The sequence below is a fragment of the Podarcis melisellensis genome (assembly GCF_964234715.1).
Source record: "Podarcis melisellensis genome assembly, chromosome: 10".
NCBI lineage: Eukaryota > Metazoa > Chordata > Lepidosauria > Squamata > Lacertidae > Podarcis > Podarcis melisellensis.
In genome coordinates, this window is record NC_138542.1 from 58,387,947 (window position 1) to 58,407,441 (window position 19,495).

The 19,495-nt window shown below is 42.0% G+C and overlaps 1 protein-coding gene and 1 long non-coding RNA gene across 5 annotated transcripts in view; one reads left to right on the forward strand and one right to left on the reverse strand.

The window, feature by feature from the left end:
- The window catches only part of CACNA2D4 (calcium voltage-gated channel auxiliary subunit alpha2delta 4), a 162,658-nt gene that overhangs the window by 69,217 nt on the left and 73,946 nt on the right, over positions 1–19,495 (reverse strand). Inside the window, exon 26 of the mRNA XM_081926839.1 lies at positions 10,636–10,713. Within this exon, the coding sequence (XP_081782965.1) occupies positions 10,636–10,713 (78 nt within the window). The remainder of the gene's footprint in view (positions 1–10,635; positions 10,714–19,495) is intronic.
- LOC309378874 overlaps positions 4,672–19,495 on the forward strand; it is a 33,794-nt gene continuing 18,970 nt past the window's right edge. For all 4 annotated transcript variants that reach the window (XR_014172233.1, XR_014172234.1, XR_014172235.1 and 1 more), the window contains exon 1: positions 4,672–5,706. This is a non-coding gene — a long non-coding RNA (uncharacterized lncRNA). The remainder of the gene's footprint in view (positions 5,707–19,495) is intronic.

The window sequence follows — 19,495 nt, forward strand, 5'->3', positions numbered from 1 at the left end:
GCCTCTGCTTCAGTTCCTGACTCCTTCAGAAACTCCCATACCACCACAGAATCTTTTACCAACAAAACAAGCAGCCAAAGGCACTAAGACAACTCCTGTGAAAGTGTCTAAACTTCACAGGTTGGGTCACTGATATTACTGCATGACAATCTACTCTTTCCCATTAGCTGTATATTCAGAAAAACCCAGTTCACAGCCAGCCCAGAACTGATAAAAGGCCTGTAACTGAGTGCACAATATCCACAGGGAATTTGACTTTCCTGTTTTTAACATTACAAAGGAATTAATATCCTTTTACATAAAAAATACGCATTGCGTATACTCACTCTGTTGTGTAGTCTAGTCTACACAACAAAGGGTGCAGACAAATAAAAATATTAACATAGGCTGATCACCCACATATATAAACAGACTTATTCATATACACACCTCTTTCCTTTGCATACCATCTGTAGATTACTATTTGTAGAGCGCTATAAAGTGTGCCAGCTACTGCCTGATATGGATGATAATTTATGATCCCTGCAATGAAGGACATTAAAAAGTATTTGAAGCAGCAGCAAAGGTGAAATAAAGGAAGGATGGGTCGTGACTATTAAAAGGAGAGTTACTTTGGGAAGGTTAATGTGTATCCTCCAAAAGGGAAAACATTTTTTCTGGGATATTAGAGAATTAATCTGAAAGGCTCTTATAGTCTTTGTGGCAGAAGTGGGTCTCTGGAAGGGATTTAAGAGGAGAACAGCCTTTCTGATCTCCTTAGAAAGAGTATTTTGAGGACTTGGGTAGTGGTGGGGAGGAGTATGGAAGTGGTTTTATGGAAACAATGCACACTGTAAGTCATAACCAGAATCATTAATGTGGCTATATGCAATGTAACACAGTGTGGGTCAGATGGGGAGAATTGGACAAAATGATTTAGAGCCATGAATAAGACATCAAGGAGTATCAGTGTAAAATGTAGAGAGAGGAGATGCTGTTCAGGGTCAATGTTGGTCAGCTCTTCATGCAAACACTCTACTGATATAGGCATGTATGAATGACACTGGTGCATGTAAGCAGCCATGCAAGAGTCCTACTCAAAAACAGGGAGAGTAGCATTAATATTCTCTGCAGCATCCATGCATATAATACACACATACATTCAAGGAACACACAGATGCATACATGAGCACAAGCATCCATGTGCACATACACACTGAACACACATGAATTCTTATGCAGGGTATCTTTCCTAAGCTCAAACCATATCACATTAGCCTCATTTCTTTTCAAACTGATGGCAGGGAGGAGGGAACCAACATAAGGACTCATTTTATATCACTGAAAGTGGGATAAAGTGCTGTCTCCAGGGGAGAGCACATATTGCCATGGTAACCTGCTCTAGCCCGTCACAGCGGGTATTCCTGGGATAGGAAGATGACACGAGAGGTCGTGCAGCCGCAGTTTTTGTGGATACTGTGATCCTTGCAGTCATGAAAAAAAATTGGCAGCTGGCCCAGATTCCAAGGTATCTCTCTAGTAACTCAGGAGCAGAGCCCAACAATCACCTTAGTTGGGCATGGAGCAGGTCTTCAGAATTCTTCCTTCTTTTGTCGTATTCTTATGCCTTTCAATGAGCTCAAGTTCTTTCTTTAACTGTTGCTGCTGGTTTGAGTAGAAGCTATGCTTACTTTCCTTAAATTCATCCCTAAATCTCCTGTCAGCAAACAAGAACACTGTGAAGGACTCAAGATTACATCTTGGGAGCAGTAATTCAACCCTCTACCATCCTATTAGCAAAGAACTACCACATCCCAAAAGAGGGAATAACCTTCAGACAGAGAGGCATGGCAGGAAAAAAATTCTCATGGAACATTAGAGAGTAGACGGTGGGAAATGAGATTCATTCATTTATTAAATTTGTATCTCCTACCTTTCCTCTCAAAGGAGCCCAGGGCAGCAAACATCAAAATGGTAAAACAACACAATTTAAAGTGGTATCCAAACGGTGAATATGGCTATGGCATCTAATTTTAAGATCTGTGCAGAAGGTCAGCATCAAGGTAAGAGGCAAATTCCAAGAATGGAGGATAGACTCTTTCTCTCATTGCGTACCATGTATGTATTGTGGTCCCTCAAAGTGTGCAACTCCAATTCCGCTTTATCCCAGACTGATGGGCAAAACTAGGGTACTAAAGACTCTAGCTAATGTATGTATGTATGCCTGTATTGCTCCTACTGCATATATACCCAACAAACTAGCACTGGCACTCTGCCTGCTAGATATACAATTCCAACCTTACTGTCTCTATAATCTTCCCAAAAGAACGTACCTCTGTAACATACATACTGGACAGCACAATTATACTTGAAATTGGATTTTTGTCAGAGCTGTATATTTATAGATCTCTATTTTACTTCTAAGAAATAATTATGACATGATTGCACAGAACAAATGATGTGTGCATGTGTGTTTAGAGGATGAGAAGAATTGATGAGCGCAAATTAGGTGTGTGGGGGGGAAAATCCCCTTCCTCTTCCATTCCCTATTCTCACCTTTGGCAGGTTTCCCTTTGTTGCCAATTACATTTTCTGTTTTCCATGTTGTGAGTTTAATTACAACTTTAAACTTTATTCCAATTTATCATTTGATATGGCATAGGGTTGGCCCTGATACTTCCACATTTAGAAATCCACATCTGAAAAGGGGAAGTAAGTGAAGGGACAAAGTAAGCGTTTGTTGAGAAAAGTAAGGGTGTTGGATGGATAATGTTGGTCCCAAAGACACTGGAGTACTTGGGTAGTAAAATGGGCTGTTCAGAATGCAATAAGCCAATATAGGAAGTGTCCTCTTTCAAGCTACTGGGAAACTGTGCCTTCAGCTGTAATCAGAAGGTCTGGAATGATCTTGTTACATCATTTAGAATTCTTGAACTAGGGTTGAGGAAACTCTATGAAGTCTCAGAAAATATGCAAAATGTCTTGCATCCCATCATCTTCCATTCATATAAAACCACAATATATACCTGTTGAAAACACAGGGATTTAGACCATCTGATTCTTATATGGCTGCTACAAGTATATACTCTGGCTGTGGGCAGTATAAATAATCAAAAGAAGAAATGGTTTGGATCTATCAATTTCATAATACTTATTCCATTTGAAAAAGAAGTTCACTTGTATAACATTTCAGAACTGCTGTTCAAGTGAACTGAGAAGATGAATATCTTAGCAATAGTGCCCTTCAGCAGAATCAGTATACTCTTTCTACTGGTTAGAGATCAGCATGCATACCTGTACTAAACTACCTATGTATAAGACCAAAATACTATCAGAAGTATATGCATGTGTAACTGTTATGCTGAGATTATTCGGGAGTTTAGCGATATGCCATCAGTGTTAAAATTTGTATATACAAGACCACAGGGCACTTCACAAATGGCACAAATAATGCCTATTAATGTGCCACTTGAAAACTCTCTTACTATGGGATCTAACATAGGGAATAGCCCTAATACTGTACTCCATAACTTTCAAACTATCCAGCTATTAATTTTAATAACCAGACTGATGTTTGTTTCTCTGTAGGTATGAGTAGGCCTGGTTTTAAAAACACATGCCAAAGTGCCACCACTGAAAATGAAGCAGCATAGCTCTCCTGTGGGCTTGACTGGTGCTGATCAAAACAGATTGGAAGATAATTAGAAATGAGAAAGGGATGCAGTGCAAACATTCATAATGCATGCACCTGTTAACATCACTGCAGAAATCCGGCATACAAGAGGTTTAAGTAAAAATTTCTACATCACTTGTGAAAACTCCCTTAGTATGCTCCAGGCTATTAGGTGCAGCCAGCAGCTGACAGCTAAGGAGAGACTACCCTTTAAAAAAAATGCTGGCAAAAAGCCATAATGAAGGACAACCTAATTCCTTTAGTAAAGATGGATATAGATAAGAATGTGCTTTCCTGTACGGGTAGGTCAATACAGCAACCAAGGGAAGTTTAGCTCCTGGTACAGTCACACTATCCCAAGAAAACAAGAGGTAGGCACAGTTCCTCGGGGTGGGGGTCTTGAAAGGAGGACAGATGGCACATACAATCCTTTTTTCTGTTAGAATTTAAGGGAGAACCAGTTTTTAAAAAGCAGCTGAAGGTATATTATATTTCTGGCTTGTTGTTTTAGAAGAATAATAAAGAATGTATTTTCCTATGCAACTTATGCTTTACGTTTGGTTTGTGGAAATAACCTACTGCTCTGCAAATTTTCTGCAAGAATGAATGAGTGCAAGAGATTCTATAACATAAAGGGGAAATACTCAAATACACAAAGAAACAGAAGGGACCAGAAGTGAAGCTAAGGCAATTGTTTAATTTGGGTTGGATCACACCTCTACGAATCTTGCACCAAGGGGGGTTGCCAGGTTAGTTTGCTGGAGCAACAACAAAATTCTTGTGGCATTTAAAAGACTAACAAATGCATTGTGGCATATGTTTTCACTAAGTTCATTTTATGAGATATATGATTATCCTCAGTTGGCAGACAAACTCATCAAGCATGAATGTGTGTGTACACACACACACACACACACACACACACCCTAACTAATGATAAACATGCCTATGATGAAGCAGACTCTACTCCATGAAAGCTCACACAATAAAAGTCTTTAAAGTGCCACAAAACTCTTACGCTATGCAACTTTTACAGCTCCTTGGATCTGCATCCCCGTCAACTGGTGAACTGTGCATGCACTAGCTGGCTTGTACTCCAGAATTCTTCAGACCTACTCAATCTGCATCCAAGCAAGATCCTGTTATGGACTGACCATGTGCTGGGGGCAAGGAACTACCTCACCAGGAACTGCTCATAGAGTAGCAAAACAGGGTGCCACATGGCCTCTGCAGCAGAAACTGTGCAGGCTAGCCCATAAAAACCTATCCTTGCTCCTGGACGTTTAATACCTTACAAGCTCTCTTCATACCTCTTACAACCTTAGATTGGTAAGAAACTCATATACAGACTGTATCCACTGCCCCTGACTGGTTAGGGAGCACTGTGCAAATTATGCTTTCACACCTCTCCCTTCCAGCATGCGATATTGCTCCTTTCCCCTCCTTTTTTTTTTTTTTTGGTCTCTTTCATCATCATAATCTCTCTCTCTTGCCTCTCCATGAGCAGCTGCTCTTCAGATATTCCTTTCTCTGATCTTCTCAACTGTCGCTTCTCAACTGTCATAGACGATCCCAAGCCCCCACATTCCATCTGCCTTCTAAAAAGGTAGCTCTCCTCCACAAGCAGGGGCTTTTCTCTGGCCATTCTTTCTCTTGACACAAATCCAGGTCATCTGAGAAGGAGAGGCACAGCGGAGCCTTTGCGCCAGATCCAAATTTAGATGCCAGTTTGGCTCTATATGACTTAGCCTTTAAGGGTATTGTATGCCAAGGGTGTGATATAAATGAAGAAAACTACGTGTATTTGATGAGGAATTGAAAATATGTTCCTTCAGACACACGCTCCCTAATGTGAAGAACTTGAATTGTTTCCAGAACTTTGTGGAAGTAGTACAGAAACCCTACCAGGAGGGTGCTTGGCACAGGACAGCTCTACTTTGCTCTCCATTTCATTGCATATCAGACCGTACAGGCTGCTGAAGCCTTTGCCAGCAGGAATGAAGACATATAGAAGCCAGAAAGAGCAATTTAGCTCAATTTCCAAAAGGAGGAAAGTAAGGGCTGTACACTCTCTTTCCATTTCCCTATCAGTCTGCTGTCATTTCCCTATCTTCTGACCATAACTCTGTGGGGAGGGGCTATGTCCCATGTTCAGTCATTGGCATTTCTAGTTAAAAGGCTCTTGGGTAACTGGTGATGGAAATTCATATTATGAGGATTACACTTCCCAGCTCCCACTGCCACTGAAGTCAGCAGTTTTTACATTATGCAATGGTATCGTAAGATAGCATGGGTTGGGTTTTTGAGTGGAAATGAGGAGAGGGTGTCAAAGAGGGAACAGAACTAATAACTATGCCCAGGGCTCACTTGCACAACCATGATTCACATTTCAATACAAATCACTGCAAAATTATTCCGCTATTGTAGTAGTTTGTGCAGTTATTAGAATCCAGAAAGCCAGATATGCCCATCACAAAAGCGCAAAGGGAAAAGCTATAAACTGACTGCAAATTAGATCCACAGATCATGCAATTTCCAAGGCAATGCACAAAACCCCTAGTATCCAGATGCTTATGTAAGAACTCTAGATCCATGACTTTTTGAAAATGTTAGGCGTGAATGTGACCAACAGCTGTATCATGCAGATACACTAATCAGAGAGAATACATGAATTTGTTACTTTGAACCTGTCTCAGAGACATAATACAAATCTGAATACACCTAATCTCTGGATATGGTCTTCCAAGTGCTTGACAACCCTCCTGTTTTTGTACTCCCAGGCAAGCAGCGAAAACAGGTCTTTGCAGTCCCTGGTATGCTCTTGGGCTTTATTCAGTGCAGGGATTTACAAGTTGTAGACACTTGGCCCTGGCACAGGGCATACTTTTATCTTTAAACCAGATTAGGACAGGACAGTGATACAAACAGAACTCCTTCAACCAGAGGACTGTCATCTGTAGATTGCCCTCTACAAAAGATTGCCCTCTGTAAAACAAGACACAGACATGGTCACTCTATTTCTGAATACCAGAAATACTACTAATACTGCTTTTGGGGTAAGATGCTTGAGAGGGTGGTGGCAGTCCAGTTGCAGACACTCTTGGAAGAAACTGATCATCTTGACCCATTTCATTTTGGGTTCAGGCTCAGTTTGGGACAGAATCTGTCTTGGTCACCCTGATAGAGGTCCTTATTCAGGAGAGGGACAAAGGGGAAGTGTGACCCTGTTGCTTTTTCTTAATCTCTAAGATGCTTTTGATACTATTGAGCACAATATTCGCCTGGATAGCTGCACTGAGTTTTGCCTAACATTGGGGGGGGGGGGCGTATGCATGGTGGTTACCCAGATCTATGCCCTCAAACATGCCAGGAGCCCAATATGTTCACAATTCCACCAAGAATTCATAGTTATGTCAACTTATGCTACTGAAGTGGGCTCCCTTCACAGAGGAACCATGCACACATGTACACACATTTCAATAGGGTTGGAGCCATGCATGAGTTAATACCAGTGAAAAGAAGGAGAGGAAATTAAAAGTGAAAAGTTGAAAGCCTAGCACATGACTCTTCCTCTATCACATCTGTGAATCCTGGAGCGTGAGAGTAATTGTCTGAAATGAGTCAGACCAAAGGCACAAGGAAACAGTTGCTATAGCAACCCCCCTCGCTGCTCTAATTCTGCGTAGAATTAAAACGTTATCAAATGATTTAGGAGAAAAGGGGGGCAGCTCAAAATCTATGGGCACCCCTCTCAAAATGTCCTGCAGTGTTGTGAGCCTCCTCTAGGACAAAGCCACGGGCTTTTTTCCCTTCAAGCACAACAGCAGAAGTAATGCAGAGACAAACCAGCAAGGAGAGCATTGGATAGATAACTCTGAGCTCGACAGCGTCAGCTGTATGAGAGATTAAACCAACTCCTCGGCTGCAATTTCAAATCTGGAATGGGATTCAAGCCAGCAGATTGGAGATGTGGAATATTTCCTTGGGAAATCCACAAGTATCAGCAAGGCATTTCCAGTAAAACTCTCACACTGGCACAACCCCATCCCAGCACAGGAATGAGGCACAGGAATGAGGCACAGCATAGAAACTCTAAAACAGCATATTCCTCCTTTAAAATCAAAATGAACTCCTACTTAGGCTTTCCCCTATATGGTGGGATAAACAAACCAACATAATGAATAATTAACTTTGTGTTTAAAAGGAAATTATTGTGAAACTTCTAATACAGTTTTCTGTATAAATATCTGTGCATAAGCTTGAACTACCACAGCTACTTACAATGCCTCCACCTCTACTTTCCCAACAGTTAACTTAAATGGAGAGAATAGAAACGGTAAAGCCAAAAGGCTGCTCAGCACCTGGTCTTTGCTGGAATTCAGCCCTGTTGTCATGTATTTGCAGTTAGTTAACCTAACTATCCCACAAGGCTATGTCTGCACGAATGGCTCCCAATGGAGAATGTAGTGAGAAGAAGGGTTGCAACGAGCCCTTTAAATTGGGACCAGTGGATTTTCTGCACTTGTGCCAAATGCACAGAACCTGCACAATGGCTTGTGAATATGAAGCAGGCCTTCTGACTTTTCTTCCCTTCTGTACCTCTATGTGCCGTGTCACAAGCTACTTTGAAACGTTGTCAGGTACTGTGCAGGGGAAAATAAGTCAGAAACTCCTCTGTGTGCACGTAGCTCACAAGATTGATGGTTGTCTTCAACTTACTGAGTGATTAAAAAAGACCCTTTGATGCAAACAGAGAGGTGGTTTGGGGAACAGCAAAATACAGTGCCTTAGAACTCCTTTGTATTGGGAAGGGCAGATCCATCTATGAAGTACTTTGAAGTTTTAAGCCATGGCATGCAGATCATGGTCCTATACGAAGCAGCAACCAAAATCAACTCTTTAAAGCACACAGACACATACACAAACTGGAGTTCATGTTTGGAATTATGATTAGATTCCAAGCAAATAATTCACTTGAGGAGAAGGTCACACAATAAGAGAGACATCATATATACACAGACCAGGGAGACAGCAGAACTCCCGCACAGATTCCAGCAGTTTCACTGGGACTTTAAATCTGTCAACAGCTGCGATGTAACTACAGCAGTTTCTCCCTAGTGAAGCATAATGCCTCAGGTTATTGACTCACATGAGAGAACAGTCAGTAACGTTATCTAGAGTGGGGTTAGGAATTCCTCATATTATACAGATTTATGTTTGTCATATATAGAGAGCTGATTTAGCCAGCGAGAGACTCTAGGCTTATACCTCTGGAGACAAAATAGCCCCAATTAAACCATAATTAATAATTATGTCTTAGTTAATGTTTGCACAGTGATCAAAAGCTGTTAGGTACATTACAGTAGCAAATAGGCTTCCTAATTCACTGAGAAAGATATGGTTTAGACTGCAGAAGCTCCCTTCATGTGGTTTCTACCTAAAAAAGGCCACAGCCTAAACTGAGCTAGCAGTACAGAAAAACACTCAGTATTCAGGGACATACACAGAGGCAAAGATGACATATTTGTCTTTTATATTCTGTCCAGAACATAACCAGAAGCAAATATTTTGCTGCTTATTGCTAATAAAAAATTGATATTTAATGCTCTGCCCCTTCTTGACCACCCTGATCCTTAAGATTCTATATCTGGTTCTAGCCCACTTTTTACATGGTCCTAAGCAAGTGTAAGATTTCTCCAGAGGTCTCTGTTCACATCCTTTGGCTTCCTTCTTCCCTCAACTCCATGCTTCAGTTCTTACAAAGAAATGCATCTAAGGCTGCATTAGTATCATGAGTTCACATATGCTCATAATGCAACTCCCTTCTTTGAATGCTACAAATACAAAACAAACCAGCAAAACATATGACCGATTGTTCATTTGACTTTTAGCAATTTTCTGAAATGTCACTATCAGCCAATACCTTTTCCTCCAGCCACTTCGCAGCGCTCACTCTCCATTCTCTCCAAAACACCTGTCTCTCCACTCAATTCTCTCCTGAACTCACCACTCACTGCTACCATTATAAAACCTCAGACATCAGTTAAACCACTTCAAGGACATGAAGAAGTTACATGAATGCCCCCAAACTACACATTGTACATCCTTAAAAGACTAAGCCATCACAGATTCACAAGCATTGAGAGCTTTTAACATGGCTAAGCTGAACAGTCTTAGGTTTCAATTTTTGTTCTGAAAATTGCCCATTTGATAAGGTGTAGAGATCATTCATGGAAAACTCAATTGTCATTTGTTCAGTGGGTTTTCCGAGGGAAAGCAGAGAGCCTATCTATCTACCTACCTACCTAGTGCTATTTTTCTAGAAAAATAGGTGCCAGAACTCACCATGAACACCTCCCTTGTTCTCTTACAATGTCAATGGAGCCCACCTGAGAGGTGCCAGACCTGAGTTCCAGAGAAAAAAACCCTGATTCTTTCTTTCTTTCTTTCTTTCTTTCTTTCTTTCTTTCTTTCTTTCTTTCTTTCTTTCTTTCTTTCTTTCTTTCTTCACACTGCTTGAACACAGACCTAAAAATCTCAGACCTGTGCCTAGAAAGCGCAACATGAAAGGAAGTGTGGGTGAGCCCGGAACCTTTAACTGAAAAAGCAAACAGGTGAGGCTTTAGAGGCTGCTTCCCAGTCCTTCTGCCACAGAACTGTACAGCTTCCCCAGGTATGCCCCTTTAGGGCATTTGCAGGAACTCTATAGTCCTGAAAATTAGCAGACTTTTTTGGTGAGTGGGCATGTGCAGAAAAGTGGCAAGAAACAGATATGATGTTTTGTCAAACACAAAAATGACAATAACTATACATGTGACTTTGTCTAAGGCCTAGTTTTAAATAGACGGATTTCAGACAATAAATTCTGTGACAAGTGATGGGTCACCTACCAGTTTGCAAAAGAGACAATTTCATACTAAATGAAGTGTTTCCCTATCCTTAACCTCAACCCTAATCCTCAAGTGTATTGAAAAAGTTCCTACCTGCAGCGATTGCCGTCTTCCCACCTACAGTCACAGCCACAGAAGTGCTCACAGTTACCGCCTCAGGCAGACCTCCTTCTGTCAAGACATAAATGAAGCAAATTTAGTACCTGACCCTGTATCCCTAAGGAAGAGGGTCTTAGAACTGACACTCACAAATCAAGCACAAAACTGCAGTACAGAGAAGGCTGAGGTTTAATCTACACAAACAGCACAAACCTGTGTCAAGACTCCAGGCTGCAGGTGGAGATTCACCTGAGTGATTGCTCCTTCAAAGATTAAAAAGTCCCTACACATGTCTAAGATGTCACAGAGACATCTCCATAATGTGTGTGTGTGTTTATTAACTCAAAATACTTATAGGCTGACTTTCCAGGCAAGGGTGGCTTGCAACAATAAAAATAGCAAAATATTGACAGTACAACCATAAAGCCATCAGATCCATCCCAAGAAAACAGCCAATAAAAATACTGAACCAGCAAATTAAAACACTTTCCACAGCAATAAAAAAATAAATTAATCCAGCTGTAGAAATGTTTTTCATGAGGAAGCATTCATTCATGTTTGCCCATCCTTGTAATCTGAAATGGTACAGCCAAGATACAGCTTTAATACTCCAGCCGCTGTTTGTCTGAACTGAGTCTCTTAAAATCCTCAGAAGCTGCTCTGTGCATTACTGACCTCGCCACCCTTAATTAGCATAACAGGATTGCTTAGTTTTCAAAAATAGGGAGCTACAATCATATCTGAATTTTTCAAACCAATAAAGATTCCAAACAGCATGTTAAAGAAGGATGTGAAGAACTGGGAATGTGCTCCCATTCAGAAAGTAGCATAGAGAAGATTCTCTGTGATAGCAACTAAAACATCTGTTTCCACATTTATATACAGTGAACTGTCAAATTGCCTATGGAAGTTTATAAGCAAAAGGCATCATGAATCGCTTGATATATTCATCCTATTTCCTGCTATGGGACCCCAAATATCCTCAGCAGGAAACTATGGACAGTGTGAACTATGTTCCTAATGAAATTTCACAGTCATAAATACCACAGGCTTTAGCGGAGAGGGATGTCTATAGGCCCAAGTGGTTGCTAGGGACAACCATGGAATGTTCATTCAAGTGGCTGCCGCTCCTAGCAAATGCAGTTAAGGCCTGTAGACTTCTGGTAGTAGCAGGTACATTTCTATGATATGCATGACCCATGAGCAGCCCTGCCACCAAATGATTCCATGTGAATGTCTTGCCTTGTTACAAAAAAAGGACTGCTGCAATTGTGGCATGTGGTATACATGTGGGTATGCATGCAGTTCTGATTCACTCACACTACTTCCTACAGGCAAATACAAGCAAGCTGGAGGTTGTTCACATTGACGTATTACCCTGGCAGGGCTACATGCATGAGCTAACCCAGTAAGACAACTTAAAATGCTCCATAGTTTCTCCTGTCACACTGACAAAATGTTAATTAGTCAAGATTTCAGTCCATTTATTCAGTGGTTAGATTAATTCAGCCTGGAAGAAAAATGTTAGTTAATATTCAGTTTATCAACAGAGCGTCAGGTGTTTTTGATATTTGAAATATGTGTGACCTACCAAAGGAGCAGATAGGATTAACTGGCCCTGTAAGGGGTGATGGCTGAATTCTGAAAGAACTGTTTTGACAGCCCTAAAGGTCATTTAATTTTGGATTAATCCAATATTTTAAAGAAATTTATGGTCTCTCATTTGGGACAGGTGTTGCACAGCCACTTTTATCACAAAAGAAGACTACCACGCCAGTGAAATACTGGTACCCCAGAAGGTAACCACAGCATTGTTGCATGCCACCACAATCCCTGAGCATTGTGAAATTGCAAGAGTTCCAGGTGTTTACCCAGGGTTCAGTTTCCTCAGAATGAGAGTCAGTGGAGACCGTGGTATCTTTAGGATTTATTAATTATTTACACATATATACAACTTGAGCCTACACTGAAGAGGCTCACAGCATTAACATCAAGCATGTCTCTTCACAGGTTTCAGCCTACAGCCTGCTTATTGCTCAGCTCTCACACACCCCTCTGACAACTGTCCTTCCAACCAACTGCCAGGTGAAGTAGAGGGGCTCATCCATTTGTTCTCTAGCACAGAGCCACTTCATTTGTTACCTTAATGGCCCATACTTAAGGGGCCATCACCTTGCCAAAAAGCTGGCCTGGCTATTCCAGCAATTGATTCCTTGCTGGATCCAAGAATTAGAAGGGGACTCAGGCATAAAGTCTAACCCCCTGTGCCCCAAAATCACAATAGTAGATTAGAACCTGTTCTCTCAAAGAACAGATAGAGTGGACAACCTAATACTAGACAGTACTGTTTCACATGGTGTCTTCACATGCTTGAACACACCTCAGTACATAAACATTCCCTACACATAGAAAACTACAGTATTCGGTAAAAAGTTAGGATGGAACTCCTCTCTCTGACATCTAGCTTGAAGTGCATTCAATTATGCCAGGCCCCATCTGCAGTCTGAAGTGCTACAGTCATGAAACAGGTTCACTTCCTCATCTGCTATTTGAGAGAACTAGGCTTGTGAATCAAGTGTAGGCAAACTTGTTTATATTTCTTTGTGCTTTACAACTGTTCCATTTTCTGTGTTAACAGGGACATTCTGAAGGTCAGGATTTCTGGTCACATCACACACAAACACATTTTTATTCCTTCACAGCATATTGCCTTACAGAATGTTCTGCCCCAACATAAGGGTTTTCCTTTCTCTTCCCCCACAGTTCCAGAACTTGTCATTTGCTTTTTATTCTTGGCTCCATCACCAGTGCCCAATATGTCCTGAACATGACTTTGCAGCTTCATTCATTTTTAGCCTCAAGTCTTTGTGCAGATTGAAACAAACAACAAAAAACCTACAACAACACTGAAATTAAGTTGATTTGTGGAAGGGCATTGCACAGACCTAAGGGAGCACTTGTTCAATTCAAGGACTCTCCTTCTGGATAGCATTCATATGCCTCAACCATTATCCTTGTGGCATTCAAAAATCCTCATTCTCACACTCATACACTTCTGTGTGTTTTGGGGACAGACAAAGGACACCAAAACCCTCCAGCAGAATGCCACGTGACTTCCTGCAGTGTTATACATATAGATACAGCACAAACCCTAAGGAAATGAGAGCTTTTAGTTCACTTGCTGGACACAGCACTAATTCCAACTTCTGACCTTACCTTTTGCATGTTACAGCTCCAGGGGGAAATGATCTAATAAGAATAGCATGACATTCTCCCTCCCCACAGGCATATGCATTCTAATATCATGTTCATTACCACATGGAGCAGGAGACAAATGTACTCCTGCAACCTCAAAAACCAGTTTGTCCCTGACACACAGTCTGGAAAGAGATTGAAGTGGTTTGAAGGAGTCCACAGATGTCTATGTGACATCTGAAGGCAGCCCTGTTTTGGGAAGCTTTTAATCCCCCCCCCCCCGGGTATTTTTGTTGGAAGCCACCCAAAGTGGCTGGGGCAACCCAGTCAGATGGGCGGGATATAAGAAATAAATTATTAGTAGCATTAGCATTAGTATTATTAGTGTTCATACATGTTTCTTTTATCCTAATGCAAATTCTAGTCAAGCATGTCCAGCAGCTTGAACTGAAGAAACATTAAAAGCCCTGCAAAATTTGTTTACTGAGGTGAAATTCGGATATGCTACACACCCGCTTCTGCCCACAACTTCCTCTTGCTTCTCATCAACCCACTCCCACATGGGTTTAATTTCTACATCTAGTTATTAACATTAAAAGGTGTCCTATGCACTTATTTCCAAATCATCTGGGGAGGCATTTGCATAAATTGGTCTTTGTATAGGGTTGGGAGATCCTGTGGTCAATATTATGAAGTGGGCCCAGAGACTAGTCATACCTACACTGATTTTAAGTTCTGCTAAAGAATAAGTGTGCGAGAGAGATTTTGGACAGCCCCAAATATCTGTCACCCAAGGTCAAAGCACACCTGCATGAGTTCACTAAACATTTGGTTTGTGTATAAAGTAGGGTCAGTACTGTATCACTAAATGGAGTACATAGTGAAACCCCATCTCCCACCCCACCTTACTTACTAACTGTAACTTAGGGTGGCGAACCTATTTCAGCCTGAGGGCCACATGCCTTTGTGGACAACATTCTGAGGGCTACATGCCAGTGGTGGGCAAGGGTAAGAGGCAAAAGAGCTAGAAGAAACCAATGTAAATTTTATGTCTGCAATGTAAGTTAATTTCAATACACACTCACACACCTTTCTGTATCCTCCATCCGGACAGGCCAGAGACATTATAAGGATTCAAGGGCACATTCCAGACAGGCAAAAAGACAGGGGGCAATGAAAGGTGCAGCCTAGGAAGAGGGGGTTCAAACAAGAGCCAGACGGAGATGTCACAAGGATTGCATGTGCCTCAGGTCTGAGGTTCCCCTCCCCTGTCCTAACTTACCTCAGAAGCAAGCCAGCTGATGAAAAGTGTTCAAGTAGCAAAGTATGGGGAAGTGGGCAGATTTTGTTCCACTTCCCCATTATATTCAGCTTTATAATGAAACCAGCAAGCAAATAAATATATCTGGTTTGTCCCTCAATTCCACTACAGAAAATGTGAGCAGAGCCTCTGTCGTTTATTGCCATTTCAAGGAAATCAAAGCTGTTACCCTGAAGTACTTTTTCTGTGGCAAAGTTTAAGCTAAAAACTAATTAGGTTTGAGGTAGCAGCAATGCTGAAAACAGATACCAGGTGCTGTGGGGATTTAACTACACTATGGCAACACCTGAGATCTTATAAGGGCTTTGAGAATGTCAGGTAGTAAGAAAACATGAGGTCAGCAACTGCTAAAGCAGGGTGTAAAGAACCTATGTTGGACTTCAACTCCAATAAGCCCCAGGCAACATAACCAATAGTCAGGGATGATGGGAGTTGTGGTCTAACAACATCTTGAGGCCCACAGTTTAGCCACTTTAAAGGCGCAAGAGCCACAAAAGCCAAAGCAAGGCTTCTGGTGGCCAGATAATAAGGCTTCCTGGAAAGAGTGGAGTAAAGGTAAGTGTGGATAAGCCCTTAGGGAAGGGAACAGATGAAACTGCAGAGATAAAAGGCATAGAAGTTGAAGGAAAAATAGAGAGAGGAGGCCCAAGTGCAAACATTGTTCATGAGGAAACCTTCATTTCCAGGTCCTGGTCCCTTGCAAAAGAGCTACCCAAAATAACACATTAGAACAAGGGAACATTAATTTTTTGTATCATATGGAGTGTGTGGTGGGAAGAAAAGTGCCTCCTCCCATTATGGTTATATATTCCTTCTCTTAAAGCATAGCTGGGGTAAACAGAATTGGCAAATGTTTGATTTAAAAATTACCAGTCTGGAAATGCTAGCGAAAGAGCCAGGCTAGGACTTGCAACACATAGAGTGAAAGCTGACATCATTAGTATGCCCATTATACAACATTAATACAGCTAATCAGTGGAACCTGATTATGATCAGGGGCTAGAAGAGCCTGACAGATCAAGGGTGGAGCCTGAGAGGAACTGGGCTGGGTCAACAGGAAATAATATTTTAAAAACAAGGAAACAAGCAAACCTTTGTCTAGCCTGCTATTGTTTATTAGTATTTCTGCCCCAAGGTTTCCAGAGCAGAGCTTTACTAATTGCAGCAGTTCTATAAAGGATAGCTGACAGATCTAGGAAGCGCAAAGGGGAAAACAAGGAAGGAGGGAAGGGCTGAGCTTCTTTATCTCCATTCCACATTCACATCCTGGTTCACATTCTTTTTCCCAGTCTTGTTTTCTTTGCTCAACTGCTGTCTTCTCTACCCACCCACCCTCCCACTACAATGCCAAAAAAAGCTTTGCAGCTAAAGCATTGTGCATTGTGATGACAGTGCCTGAATGCAGAAGAGGGTTGAGCAAAAGTACATAACGGTTTCCAGACCACATAGATTCCCCCCATTCTTTTGTGGTAGTTGTCATTGCTGTTCATTGACATCATCTATTCCTCCCCGCCCTCCACAGAAGTGATTCCATGAGAACACTTTCTGAAACTTTACTTTGCACTGAAACAGTGAACCCTGAAGTCAGAAAAAGCATTGGCTGATGAATATGCCCCTCCAACTACAGGTGTTTTCATTCAGTGATAACCAGACCCAGAAGGAGAAAGGGAAGAGAAGAGGCTTTCTGCTGGCAACTTCCCATGTATAACCTTGGAGCAAACACATGTCAAATTGGTAACTGATTGATACACTGGCATGTGTAGTTCCTCTTCACAAAGCTGAGAGTCCCCCTTGTATCCTTCCATTACCTTAGTGTAATTTTGACTCACCTGCTGTGTGATTAATGAAAGCATATGGCACAAATTTCCCTCAGAGCTCTTCTGCACTGGGCTAATTTTGGCTGCCTTAAAGTACCCTTCTGTATGTCATTTTTCATGGTGAGCGAATCCTGCATCACTACACCACTGCGGCAAAAGGGTGAGATTTGATGATGACCAACACAGCCTTCATTTAGCAAGTGAGATGAAATGTACACCACCCAGCTTGTGAGCAAAATAATGAAAGCCCCATTCTCATCAAAACAAAGTAATAACCTCATCTCATCTCTGCAACATGCTGACAGCTATTCAAATTATTGCAATGATTAATAGGTCTGACCACCTGTCTGACATGCATACAAGTGTTCTCATGAGGGTAGGATAGTGCTGACTGCTCCACCTTTTTGGTGTCCAACCTTCATGAGTTCCAAGGGTGTCTCTGCTCTGAGACCTCAGTACATATAACAGAACATTCATCAACATCCTAAGCGCAATCTGCTCTTCCTTGTTTTTGTTGCAGGTTGCACTGTTGAAACCTACAAATGTAGATCCCTGTGCTGGCAGGACATTAGAATATATGGGGGTTAAGGGGCAGCAACGTGTCAGTCTCCCATCAACAAGACAGTGCTAGAGATGCATGAGCTGCAAAAAGAACTCAATCCTTATGCCAGATTAATGTACACAAAGCACTCCACTGCCGCCACCTTCCCTGCCCATCCTTGGGCCCATAAACTTTACAGGAGAAGTGGGGTGGAAACTGATGTGAACATTGTCATTTGCCCATGAGGGGTGTCTGGAAGCGTAGTTCTAGTCCAGGCACCCCAAACTCTGCCCTCCAGATGTTCTGGGACTACAATTCCCATCATCCCTGACCACTAGCCCTGTTAGCTAGGGATGATGGGAGTTGTAGTCCCAAAACATCTGGAGGGCTGAGTTTGGGGATGCCTGTTCTACTCCATTGTCTGTGTGACAAATGGATGCTTGGAGTGTCCATGCTACCACCTCTGCCACTGTTGCCTGTCCTTCCACCCAGGTAAGGTTTGTGTTGGGCTTGGGCAGGAAAAGATGGCCAGTGCTGGAGGAGGAGAAGGGTGTTTAAGGGTTGGGTCATGCAGTCCTTATTCACAATCTGTTAGTGGGCGACATCAAGCGGGGCCTCACCCTGCCTGACCTACTTATGAGGAAGCAACAAAGGTGTTCACTTTTGTAAACATCCTTATTCAAGTCCACACAACATCCTTTGTTTGCACAAGGCTATAAATCCTTCACAAATACCTAAACTCCAGCTTTGCCTTTAAGTTATCCTCTCTTGCCCCTCTCTTTGAGATGCCTTCAATTGTCCCAAGACAGTAGCATCCTGAAGGCATTCAAATAATGAACAAAGGAGGGGGGGGGACTTTATGTAGTCCTGTCAGGAGCCACCTATGCTCCTGCACCCTGAGCCTGACAAGACTGGAACCACAAGGAGGCAACACACTCTGTAAGACAGACCTTGGTGCTTGTACGTTTTGGCTCCCAAACACCAAAAACCTTCAGGTTTTCAAACATTTTTCAGAAGCCAGACGTCTGACAGGGCTTCCGCTTGAGTGCAGGAAGCTACTGCAACCAATTGGAAGCCACACCTTGGTTTTCAAACGTTTTGGAAGTCGAACGGACTTCTGGAACAAATTCTGTTCAAGAACCAAGGTACGACTGTACATGCCAAAACACCATCACCAGAGGCACGGTACCCTTCGGCAGCCAAGGCCACCTCCCTCTTAGTCCTACTCAGTAGGGGGTAAGCACTAACATATGCTTTGGATAAGGGCCCTTCTGAGCTCCAGGCAGAGGTGGGGCATGATACTTACTGATGCAATAGCTCTGTGAAGACGTTTCCCTTGCTGAACCCAGTTGAGGCCTTCTTCTTCAGAACCTGCACCTACCGCTGAGAACCGACTGGACCACTCCCTGGCTTGTCCCATACTCCTTCCTCAGAACCTGAGACTCCTTGCTCTGTCAGTAACTGTTCCTGCTGCTTCCCACACCACTCAGAATTTCACAACTAGAAGTATCCCTGCATTTGATTTATGCAGATTCCTTTGAAGGTCTGCATAGAGTTAGTGCACTTTTTTTTCAAACTTTCTGGTTATATGAATTGGACCAAAGAGACATATAATTGTATATATATAGGCCCTATGTACGCTTTCAGATAAACATATATGAGTTGGGTGTGGGGCTTACCACTGTGGTACCCATCACAGGTTCAGTATACACCGCTGAAAAGTTTTAAAAAGCCATTGAGACTTTTTTACTCATTCCTTAGCATCATTAACAGAGGGAATAAAAATTTCAGAAAAGATTTCCTGTGTTTTATGGCCATCTCAGCAGTTATTTTAAAACAACATTTCAAGTTCCAGGTCTTCCAGGTGACCACAAAAAAGAGAGGTAGAACTGAATACTTATATACACTATTAACTTTGGATCCAACCTTGTGTGCTCTAGGAGTAAATCCCATTGGTAACAATGGCCAATTAAAAGATGT